Genomic DNA, 12,217 nt, shown 5'->3' on the forward strand with positions numbered 1-12,217 from the left:
CAAACGGGGGGAATTCTCATGCGGAGCTTGACTCATCCCAAGGTGAAGAAGAGCATTTCCTTCTCTACCCAAACACCGATACCCATTGCTATAACCAATTTGGGCTTGATTATTCATTTATGAATCCCGAGCGGTGATCATCTCCCTTCACCGGGGCAAGGCATAAGAATTGACCAAATATAATTGACAATCACAGGAAAATGTGAAAAGCATCTCAAAAGTCATAAGCTACCAAAGTTCAAAGAGCAAAAAGCTCGACAAACTAGGGGGCATGAAAAAGCAGTGTGCCTAGTAAAAGCAAGGCCAATGCCCGTCAAGAAAAAGAGCCAAAAGGCCGCATCTTATGTGAAAGAAAAATTATCAAAATCCAAGTGCCTGCGAAAAAAAATCATCGCAAATGACAAAGGAAATTAGAGAAAAGAGCAAAGCTCTCATGCAGAAATGATCAGTGAATGAACTCTCGAGATGTGATGTGTTTCAAGAGCCAAATGATTTCGAAAGGTCAAGTGACCCGGTCATGATGCCATGATGATCACTGACTCTTAAAGACCCTCTTGAAAATTTTAAGCCTTTCAAGCCTTTCCCGAGCCAACATTATAACCCTTTTCCGAAGCCTCTTCGATTGGGATGATTTGAGTGAAAATGAGAATACCACAAAGAAGCTACTTTTGCTTGAAGGAGTGGAAATAATTTATCTTGTCTTATCTTCCAAGTTCTCGACTCGTAAACCCAATGAAGATAGCGACAAATGTTCCTTTATTGGCCTCAAAGCAATCATTCCTTTGTGTAAGCCCTAACCAAGCCTATATTGCGGTCCTTTCAAAAGACCTTTTTGATCAATCAGATTGTGCTCATTGCGAATGTTTCCGGAAGCCTTTGACATAGGCTATGTGAGATACCCTTAGCAATTAGTTATTTCCCACATGAATGGATGGGATCAAGTAGCCATTTTATCAAGAGTGTGTGAGAAGCCCTTTCGACTAAGAAGCTCTAGTTTGGCATGCTTAATGAGTCTTTTCACAAATAGAAATCATTCTAATAAAAACTTGACTCATAGAGAATTTGATGATTAATGATATATCCACAACAAGATGACAATTTTGCGCCATAGGATGCTGATTGAAATAAATGTTTTTCCAAAGCAGTTGGACTTAGCTTGATTAGCTTGTTCAATTAATGCTGCAATATTTCTAATACGTCTCTTGACGTCTCTTAATGTCTCTAATGACATTTGCCCAAGTTGAGTTTCACAGATTCCTCGGTGAAGCCATGCAGTTTTTCAAAAGGGGATTAACGGGTGCTTCCCTAAAAATCAAAGGTTCATGGTCAGCCTTAAACCATGCCATCTCCAAAGGTTCATGGTCAGCCTTAAACCATGCCATTTACACGGTTGGTGGGTTTATCCTTAAACCACAGGGTTGGTGGCTTTCCTAAACCACACGGTTGGTGAGTCTATCCTTAAACCACACGGTTCGTGGGTCTATCCTTAAACCACACGGTTGGTGGGTCTATCCTTAAACCACACGGTTCGTGGGTCTATCCTTAAACCACACGGTTCGTGGGTCTATCCTTAAACCACACGGTTCGTGGGTCTATCCTTAAACCACGGGGTTGGTGGCTTTCCTAAACCACACGGTTTGTGGGTCTATCCTTAAACCACACGGTTGGTGGGTTTATCCTTAAACCACGGGGTCGGTGGCTTTTTCTAAACCACACGGTTTGTGGGTTTATCCTTAAACCACATGGTTCATGGGTCTATCCTTAAACCACGAGGTTGGTGGCTTCCCTAAACCACACGGTTGGTGGGTTTATCCTTAAACCACGAGGTTGGTGGCTTTCCTAAACCACACGGTTTGTGGGTCTTTCCTAAACCACACGGTTGGTGGGTCTATCCTTAAACCACGGGGTTTGTGGGTCTTTCCTAAACCACACGGTTGGTGGGTCTATCCTTAAACCACGGGGTTGGTGGCTTTTCCTAAACCACACGGTTCGTGGGTCTATCCTTAAACCACAAGGTTGGTGGGTTTATCCTTAAACCACGGGGTTGGTGGCTTTTCCTAAACCACACGGTCGAAACCCGTTTTTACACGGTGAGACTATCATCCGGTCGAAACCCGTTTGTACACGGTGAGACCTTCCTCTCAGTCGAAACCCGTTTTTACACGGTGAGACTATCATCCGGTCGAAACCCGTTTGTACACGGTGAGACCTTCCTCTCAGTCGAAACCCGTTTTTACACGGTGAGACTATCATCCGGTGGAAACCCGTTTGTACACGGTGAGACTATCATCCGGTCGAAACCCGTTTTTACACGGTGAGACTATCATCCGGTTGAAACCCGTTTGTACACGGTGAGACCTTCCTCTCAGTCAAAACCCGTTTTTTACACGGTGAGACTATCATCCGGTCAAAACCCGTTTGTACACGGTGAGACCTTCCTCATCGTCAAAAACTATCAAACCCGTTTTTACACGGTGAGACTATCATCCGGTCGAAACCCGTTTGTACACGGTGAGACCTTCCTCCCAGTCGAAACCCGTTTTTACATTGTGAGACATTTTTTACAGTCTAAACCACACGGTTCGTGGGTCTATCCTTAAACCACAAGGTTCGTGAGTCATCCTTAAACCACACGGTTCGTGGGTCATCCTTAAACCCCGCTTTTAAAATGTTCATGAGTTTATTTCTAAACTGCAATTTTTCAAAAGGTTCATGGTCAACCTTAAACCATATTATCTACAAAGGTTCATTGGTTTTCCTCAAATCATGCATTTTCAACCCGGTCAAAACCCATTGTTATATGGTGAGACCTCATTCCTCTCCTTCTTCTTATGACACGGTGAGCTTTGTAGCCCGGAGAGCTTTTGTAGCCCGGAGAGCTTTGTAGCCCGGAGTCTTTCTTCCTATGACACGGTGAGCTTTGTAGCCCGAAGAGCTTTTTAGCCCGGAGAGCTTTGTAGCCCGGAGTCCTTTCTTCCTATGACACGGTGAGCTTTGTAGCCCGGAGAGCTTTTGTAGCCCGGAGAGCTTTGTAGCCCGGAGTCTTTCTTCCTATGACACGGTGAGCTTTGTAGCCCGGAGAGCTTTTGTAGCCCGGAGAGCTTTGTAGCCCGGAGTCTTTCTTCCTATGACACGGTGAGCTTTATAGCCCGGAGAGCTTTTGTAGCCCGGAGAGCTTTGTAGCCTCTTTCTTCCTATGACACGGTGAGCTTTGTAGCCCGGAGAGCTTTGTAGCCCGGAGAGCTTTGTGCCCGAGTCCTTCTTCCTATGACACGGTGTGCTTTGTAGCCCGGAGTCTTTCTTCCTCTTATTGACAAGACGCGTTTCCATAGTTATGAGTTCTTTCCATCGATCTAATACGTGCCTATACACTTGGGTTTATCGTCAAAATAATTTAGGTGTCTTTTGTCTTTGAAAGGAACCTCTTCGAGCTCCCATTCAAAGAGGGGCAGCTGTTGACACCTAAATTTTCCCATTTTTATTTAGGATTTAATTGTCTACAAAACTAGGAATTAGTTGCTAAAAAAAAAAAAAAAAAGTCATAAAAAAAAAAAAAAATGCTTAAGGGGTTGAGTTGGGCCTGATCTCGGCCTAGGCCCGGCCTAGCTTCCTTTCCCCTCCACCCACGCCCGCTTTCTTCCTCCTTTGCACGCGGACTGCAAAAGAGAAGAGAAACAGAATAGCGAGGGGGCGGGGAGGAGAGGGGCACGGAGTGAGCTCGAAAGAGAGCACGGAGAGACGGGAGAGAGGGGGAGTTGGAAGGAAGAACAAAAAAAAAAATCGAGGAGAGAGAGAAATCAGGTCGGGGAAGAATCCGAGAAGGGAGGCCTCGTCACCTCAACCCGAGCTCTTTCGAGCCGCCGCTCCTAGTCCTCTCGCCGTGCCGCCATCGCTCTTGCAACCAGCTTCGTCGGCGACGCCGCGGCGACCACCGGAGAAGCCGAGCAGCTCGTCGCGTACTTGCAAATCTGTCCAGCGGCGACACAGCCGCCGCTGCTCGGCCATTCGCAACGCCAGCAACCCGCGAAGCCGGCGCCGTTGCTGCCCGAACAAACCAGATCTGAGGGAAGAGGGCAGCGGCGGCGCTACCCGACGCCGTCCGAGCCGCCCCCTCCGCACGCCATCCCAACAGCCGTGCCTCTGCCGGCCACCACTACGCCGTGCCTCCGCCCGCCGCTACTCATCCGCGGCCACGCCTCGCCCAAATCTACCATGCCGAAGCGCGACCCCGCTGCACCTCCATCGTCCGTGAGTGTCGACGCTCGCTTCTACTCGCCGGTCCGCACCTCCTCCGTTGCTCGTGCCGCGACAAGCCCTCCTGTCACCTTCCCACTCGAGCGCCCCAACAACGCGAGCCAGAGCGATTCGCTCCACCACCGCGAGCGAGCCCCGCACCAACTCATGCCTCCACTGCTACTCGTGCCGCGCCACCACCGGGGTTCCCCTTGCCCGCAAGCTCATACCGCCCGACGCGCCGCACCCGGTCGCCGCCGCGACCGCCGCCGCCGCCGCCGAGCTCCCGTTCGCCGACCCCGACGATCACCGCCCCTCGCCGAACCACCGCCTCCCCGCCGCTCCGCCGTGCCGCTCGGACCCGGACCCGACGCAGCTGCTGCCCCTCCTCGCCGCTTCAACCCGACGCCGTTCGAGCCAAGCCGCCCCCGTTGCCGTTTGACCAATGCCGACCGTCGCCGACGAACCGCCGCCGCTTCTTGCTTTGCCACCGCCAAATCACCGCCGCCCACCGCGTCTCCGCCGCCGAGACGCCGACATGCGAAGAAACCCTAGGGTTTCAGCCACGAAACGGGTCGGACCGGAACCTCCAATCGGGTAGGGTTTTGGGCGAATTTGGGCTGTTTTTTACTTATGGTTTTTTTTGGGCTTTGGCTGGTTTAGTATAGGCTGGAGGGCCTGCTTGCTTTTAAAAAGGGAGGAAGGAGACTTCTTGGGCTGGGCCCAAGCTTCGGGCCCACTTGGGCTGTCGGACCCGAACTCGGGTCCGGTCCCCGACCGGACCCGATCAACGTCGACCGGGCCGAACCCCGAGCCGGGTTGGACCGGCCCGGTCCCAAAATTTATTTTATTATTAAAAAAAAAATTCGAAAATTCAAAAAATTTTAAAAATTAAAAAAATAATTAAAAAATTAAAAATTAAAAAAATTAAAAAAAATTAAAAATTTCAAAATCCAAAAATGATGGGATTTGATTAGGATTTGCTATGTATTGCCATTTTAGCATAATTAGACTTTTATGTGTTCGTATATTAATTATGTTGCATGTTTAATTTGCATATTTAATTATGTTTGATTGCATGTGTTTAATCTTATTGCAATTAGGATCTTGGTAGTTATGATTATTACTTTAATGATTGCGCGCATGCATGATCACCTCACATGTTAGTGGATAAATATAAAATCAATCCAAATTGCCTGGCAAAAATCATTTTGTTAAAATGAACAAGATTAGGTACCGAAAGGGCACTAATTGGTTAATTAGTGTAATCAAGTCCCCGAATCTAAATTCTCTGGTTGCGTAGGAAGTGAGGCACGCTCCCATGCCTCACTTGGTTTCTAGCCGACCCCAATAGGCTAGTGGCGACTCCTTTTATGCAAAATTTCTTAAGAATATTCCAACGTCACGCGGGGTATGGGCTTGGGAGAGCCCGCGCCTAATCATTGGCCTTAAGCCCGTCCTTTGGGCAATACCCCTAAACCTGTTCCCTCCCCCCGAGGGGTAGGTCGCGACAAGACCCCACATCCTATTTTCTCTCTAATCTTACATTCATTGTCAGAGTACAGGTGCTGAACTTTGATGGAGCGAGGCCTCTGCCTCAAGTTTAGCCTGTTGCCTTGGTCCTTTCATGAATAGAAGAAATATATCTTCCAAATTTGGTCGGCCTTGATTGAGACTACTCGGATCTGGTCCCAGGCACCTCCTCTTTTTACGAGGTATTTCCAAGAGTCAAATATCGTCCTACCATAGGAGCCTTTTGTCGAAATGTTTTAGATAAATTTTCCCAATTTTATCGGCGGTGTCCGAGAGAGACATTCATATGATGCAAGTTAATCATATCCAGCCCCCTACTAATTCTACTTCTAGTAGAATAAATAAGGCCTGGAGAATAAGAAATTTTTTTTTTTAATCTTACCCAATTTATATTTTCTTCTTATTTTTCTATGCATCATTATTGCTTATTGTACAAATACTTGACAACACGGCACATGTGACATGAATTGCCACATCTTTAGTAAAAATTTCCTATTAGACTCTTAATACACTTATTACTATTCATATTACTTTGCTTGAAATTAGCCATAACTTAGTGCTCATTAAATTTTTCTACAACTTAATAATCTAGGGATACGAATATAGATGTCTCACTATCAGGGCATTTATTGAATACCCTGCAAATTCCAAAATCTGGAGGGAAAAAGGTTACTTTTTAGGGAAAATGACCTTCCCAAGCAAAAGAGAAGGAAAAAGAAAAGTACAGAAAAAGAAATATAATTGAGATTCAGTACTCACATGTTGTGCTATGATTAAAGATATTTAAAAGAAAACTTGCTTTAATAAAAACTTGTTTCGCTTTCACGTTCTAGATAGGAAACATGCCAAAAACCATTTCAGTCATAAATATATAAGAATTTTGATTGTCGTAGTATAAATTTGACGGTGAACTCGCCAATGAAAAAGAGATTCTTGTTGTGGAAAAAAATGAACCCCCGGCGTTGCGTATCAAATCCTACGGTTTGTATATATTTGTAATTTAAGTATTAAATTTATTGAATGATTTCTAAAGTACGCCCCAATGTCTCCTCCCCATGATGTTGTATATGTATATATATGTAGCGAGGGGTCATTCTTGTTCAACAAGCTCAAAATCTAATTCCATAAATAAAATTAAAAAAGGCATTCCAAAGTGACACGTACCAAAAGTAAGAAAGAATTATTAACAGAATACAAAAAAAATAGGTTGACGTGAAAATATATAAGAATTTAAAAGTAACACTTAAATGCTTATAAATAATTTAATTCTTTATTTAAAAATAATATAATATGGAGGAAAGAGGAAAAACTCAACTCCGTAAAATTCTTACGTTTGTTTGGCAAATGAAGGGCGAGAACATATTTGTGAAAGCGACCAAAAAAAAATTTTTGGAGGGGGAAGAGCGGGCGACTTGATTGACACATGGCATTCTTACGCGGATGTTCGCAGGCTTCTCTCTTGATGTCCCGTGTTAATGCATTAGAAGATATATAAATATAAGGATGCATTAATAGGAAACTGAGGAGAAAAGGAAGGGAAAAAAGGAAAGAGAGAGTGGGAACTCCCATTTTATTGAAGGGAATATAGAAGATTGTGAAGAATTTCTAATGAAAAGAACCATTAATCAAATGAAATAGAAGATTCCCATTGAATTGATGATCAATGCAAAGTCCGAAGAAGTTCTTAGGAGGATTCTCATAATCAGATTACACATTTGCAAAGTTTGACTACTCTTGGGAAATATAAAACGAATAAAATTGCAGATACTTTCTAAACATAATTACGTAAAAAACCTCAACACATTTTTGACATATCTTTTGACTGTATATATCGCTATATAGTAAAAGACCACAATAAACATAGTAGTTTTGGAGGAGGGGAATATCAAGGCTGCTAAAACCACCACGACCATCACGAGGTAAAGGACTCCGACGGACAGAACAAGGCTCCCGAGCCAAGTAAGTTTGCTCACTGCTACGGTTACAGCCGCAAAAAAAGCCACTGACATGCTGGTGAGGGCCATCAACAATAATGGCCCTGCTGAGTGGTAAGCTAGTTCTGCAACGTAGTAATCTCTATTGAGACCCCAGAGGAGGACTACAACTGCAAGAATGGAGCTGTACATGGCTACCATGTTGGCAATTATGAAAGCCTGAAACATTCCGTGGTGCAGCATGGTCGCTGTTCCGGGGTGTAGATCATTGGAAGCATTATATCCACCGGGCAAGGTTAAGCCCACATTGAACGTGACGGAGGCCACAAGCGTGGCCACTAGCAATAATGTATTGACCTGGTCCTTGATCCATTCGGCAGGAGATGATTTGCTCGCTCTAGAATCTTGTTCTCTCGGCGACATAACGTCTCGACCTTTGCTTTGTGGCACACCAGCGACAATCAAAATCGCACGTCCTACTAACTGCAAATGTCAAATCAGAGAATTAGTCATCAATCCTGAGCGCATTAAATTCAGTTAAATAGTAAATACAGCCTGCAACCAAAATTACACTACCGCTGAATTTTCCGTCGACAAGCTTCTGGATTCCATGGCCACATCCAGCGCGGTCAACCCATCATTGTTCCGAAGGCACGAGTCAATTCTTTTGTCCTTCGTCAAAAAGCGCATAACTTCACAATGATTGTGCATCGATGCCAAATGGAGGGGTGTGTTTCCATCGACATCTTTCGAATTCATTAGCTTCTCGGTGATATCGGGCTTTCTGAGTTCACATATGCCGCAGACCAATAAGTAGTTCCCGGCCTTGGCTGCAACGTGCAGAATATTCTGACCGTTTTTGTTTTTGATCTCTGCCAGGTCGGACCACGTGACTTTTATTAATTCGGAGAGCATGGAGACTTTTATAAATTGGGAGAACACGGAGTAGCTCCACCCTTCGCAAGCGGTGTGAATCGGGTAGGAGCCGTTTTCGTCCGTTTGAAGGGCGAGATGAGGGCATTTCTCCAGCAGGAGCTTCACTGCAAAACAATATCCACCCGATGCTGCAACGTGCAGTGGTGTCCTTCTCTTTTCATCACGCACGTGGAGTAACTTCGGAAGCCGATCTATAATTTCTTTCAAGATATCTGAATTATAGGTCATCGCACTTTTTAGGTTGGAAGCAATTAACTCATTAAATAATTATTGTTGCTACCTCCTGCAGAGTTATATTCTTTTTGACCAAATCAAGCTTTTCTTTAAATTGGACGAATATGAATTTTGAAAAAAATAAAAAAAGTAGTGCAGTTTACTTAAATCTATGTATTTATGGATTAGAACTACACATAAAAGTATCCATTACCTGTATCACGGTGTGCGGCCAAAACTAGTGACATGCCCTGCATCTTGTCTGCGTAAGCTTCATCTCGAGCAAATTCTTGCAAAAGAAGCTGAAAAATCTCCCAGACCGCCCCCTGGCGATCTTGTGATTCCGAAAACTCGCACTTTTCAATTGCCAGATATAATGGAGATTTACCATCCTTGTTCTTCCAGTATATAATTTCCAAGTCTATTCTTTGGCGAATTAGCTTTTCTGTTTCGTTGAACCTTCGATCTTGAACGGCAACATGGAGCGGAGTATCCTCCGAGGAGTTTTTCTGGGCCACGGTGTTAGGAAAATGAAGGAGAATGAGCTCCATAACATCATTGTTCCCAGAGCTTGCTGCTACATGAAGCAAAGAATTCCTGGAGGGGGTGACTTGGTTGAGGATTAGCGACAAAGCTAGTTTCCTCGACTCAATAACCTTTTCTAACGCATCGATGAATTCCACGACATCCCCTTCTTTCGTGGCTTTATATAGGTCATGATCCATAAACTTGTGCAGATCATCATCTCCGAGCTCTTGTTGGTAATCCGGTGGGACGGCTCTCCTCGTCAGAACTTCAAACCTTTGGTTTGGTGTTGCCCTCGTTTCACCATCGTCCATGCTTATAGCGTGGGCCATTTCGGATAGCGGGAGTCCGTCTTGATCTCTTCCCCCCTTATCTAGTAAGATTGCAAGAGCAGAGAGAGCACTCGGCTTTTATAAAGGGTCAAGTTTCTACATCAACCCAACACCCAATACAACTCACCTCGGCCAATTTTATTGATTTCAGACCCAACAGTCAATAAGTGGTCAGCCCGAGATGCAGTTGTGGAGTTCTAGTCAAATAGACTATGTTAACTACGGCACTCACATGTTGCGCTATCATTAGAGAGATTAAGAAGAAAAGTTGCTTTAATAAAAAGTTGTTTTGCTTTCACGTATCTAGACTGAAGACATGCCAAAACCCATTTCAGTCCCAGAGAAATAAAATCTTGGCTGATTGAATCAAATCCTACCGTTTGTATTTACATGTAATTTAAGTATTAGATTCACTGAATAATTTTTAATGGGGGCACATCCAAAATATCTACTGAATCCCTCCGTATCAGATTCGAACTGATTCCCCATGATATTGTACGTCTGTATATTACGGCGGGGGGCACTATAGCATTCAAGAAAAGTTGAGACGGGATCCTGTCGCATGGTTCATATCATGTCTCTTAGCTGTATCCCACTTTTTTCTTCTCAAGTGGGCCCCGCATCTCCTTCATCTTTCGTGAGACCCCCGCCTTCTATCCTCTCCCTAGCTTGCTGCAGTCGTTGATAAAACCTTAAGAAACACGTTAAAATACATTTGTCATGGATGGGGACAGAGGTTAAAAGATTCCCTCTACCTAATGTAGGACTCGTCTTTATGTTTGTTTGTCTTTTAGCCCTCTTTTTACGTTTTTTTTTTTTTTTTTGTCATATGTCTTTTAGCTCATGTAACTGACTTTTCTGGCATTTTCACAAATAGAAATGATAGCTCCCAGACCCAACGAGAGAAAACGAACGTGATGAATTACTCAAGGTAATAAAAAGAATTATTGAGAAAAGGGAAAGTATCCCCTAAAACTCTAAACTATTACTTAATACTCCAAACTAACTTATTATGACATCAATACTTTAAACTTTTTATTATATCACCAAAAACTTTAAATTTATACCAATATAATAAAGATGCATTCTATAATAATTCTGCTCAAGACGATCGTTAAAAATCTTAAGTAGCAACTTCTAGACAAATGAAAGTTACGTGAATTTGAAAAGTTTTATCGAGAAACTCAATTTATGTCCACTTTGATATCAATACACCAAAGTTTTTTTTCTCGCATTATCAATATCCCAAAGTTTATCGTGCAAATTTGGGAAGAATTTGGAGAATGACTTTGTTATCTTCGATTTGACGATGTCCCTTTCTTGCTAAATAACTTGCCAAGTGTTGACGCTGATGGGGGCATGCCTCAACTACTATGACTGTTTTTGTTTGATGGAAGTCTCTTTCTACTGAAAAATGATCTTCTCAACTTGATTACTACCTTTTCATATAGAAAATTCAAAATCAACATCACTAATAATTTTTTTTTTTTGGTTGAAAGTAGAATATGCATTCGATTAAGGAGTCTTAAAAGACAATGATGGATTACAGTCGAAACATAAAATTTCCCATAGAGGTAGAGGGGGGTTTTTCAGCCAATTTAGGGGAAGCTTCTTTGTTCGATGGGTGCGTGCCAGCCAATCTGTTGCTCGATTTGCGTCACGAGGGCAATATATTACCAATGTATTGTTGCACTGGGATAACTCCTCTTGGCATCGTTGAACAATTTCTTATAAATTCCAAGGTGGCTCAGCCCGGCCCATCACGAATTCCACAACCGCGTAGTTATCACTTTCGCATATCCAGAGAACTGCTTGACTTTTGGCTTCCTGCACATGTCTCGACTGCATCTCTTTTAGATAGTAAATCCCATGCAAAATTGCTTCGGCTTCCGCGCGTGGTGCCGAAGAAACCCTAGATTCAGCGACGAAGCCGTCGACGGCACACCCAGCTCCATCCCGTGCGATTCCGACAACCGAGCAAATGAACTCACCTGGAACCCATGACGCGTCAACATTCATCTTCATCTCCCGTCTGTTCGGTGGCTTCTAGCGCTCTGGTAGGTATCGATTTGGATTTTCTACTTTCTGATTCTTCTTCCCTCGGCTGAAAGTAATGGTTTGGGTTTGTGCGAGATCGAGGATATCCGCAGGTTGTGGGCACTTTGCTCTGAAGATCCAAGTGTTCTGAGCCTTCCAGATCTGCCAAAGAACCGCTCCAATGAACTCCCGTGCAGGTAAATCCCCTCTTGAGTCGAAAGCCTCGAGTAGCCATTGATCAAATCTCTTTATATGTTTCGTGATGTTCGTGCCTTGCAAACGGTTATCCTCCCAGATCTGTTTTGTCCATTTACAAAATAGAAAGAGGTGTTCTGTGGTTTCGACTTGTGAGTAACACAACTGGCATAATGGATCAGGGGTGATGTTTCTTTTGTAGAGATTTTCTCTCGTGGGAATAGCATTTTGACAGATGCTCCAGAGAAAAGTTCTAATTTTCAGTGGAACTGCGAGACA

At 43.9% G+C, this 12,217-nt stretch overlaps 2 protein-coding genes across 2 annotated transcripts; one reads left to right on the forward strand and one right to left on the reverse strand.

The window, feature by feature from the left end:
- The first annotated feature begins 4,212 nt into the window (after positions 1–4,212).
- LOC120289734 (serine/arginine repetitive matrix protein 1-like) lies at positions 4,213–4,788 on the forward strand. Its single transcript, XM_039305069.1, has one exon. It carries the CDS (start codon positions 4,213–4,215, stop codon positions 4,786–4,788), a length of 576 nt encoding a protein of 191 aa, XP_039161003.1.
- A 2,759-nt stretch (positions 4,789–7,547) lies between these two features.
- On the reverse strand, positions 7,548–9,706 carry LOC120289735 (protein ACCELERATED CELL DEATH 6-like). The gene is made up of 3 exons (XM_039305070.1): positions 9,064–9,706; positions 8,277–8,848; positions 7,548–8,183 (listed from the first exon to the last, which is right to left on the reverse strand). Exons 1-3 carry the CDS (start codon positions 9,704–9,706, stop codon positions 7,548–7,550), a joined length of 1,851 nt encoding a protein of 616 aa, XP_039161004.1.
- Positions 9,707–12,217: the final 2,511 nt, after the last annotated feature.

The sequence above is a fragment of the Eucalyptus grandis genome, chromosome 11 (assembly GCF_016545825.1).
Source record: "Eucalyptus grandis isolate ANBG69807.140 chromosome 11, ASM1654582v1, whole genome shotgun sequence".
Lineage (NCBI taxonomy): Eukaryota > Viridiplantae > Streptophyta > Magnoliopsida > Myrtales > Myrtaceae > Eucalyptus > Eucalyptus grandis.

Coding starts and splice junctions, on each gene's coding strand:
- LOC120289735 (XM_039305070.1), bottom strand. CDS start 9,706: ATGGCCCACGCTATAAGCATGGACGATGGTGAAACGAGGGCAACACCA. Junction 8,849..9,063: donor GGCCGCACACCGTGATACAG/GTAATGGATACT, acceptor CCTATAATTCAG/ATATCTTGAAAGAAATTATA. Junction 8,184..8,276: donor TGTCGACGGAAAATTCAGCG/GTAGTGTAATTT, acceptor TGACATTTGCAG/TTAGTAGGACGTGCGATTTT.
- LOC120289734 (XM_039305069.1), top strand. CDS start 4,213: ATGCCGAAGCGCGACCCCGCTGCACCTCCATCGTCCGTGAGTGTCGAC.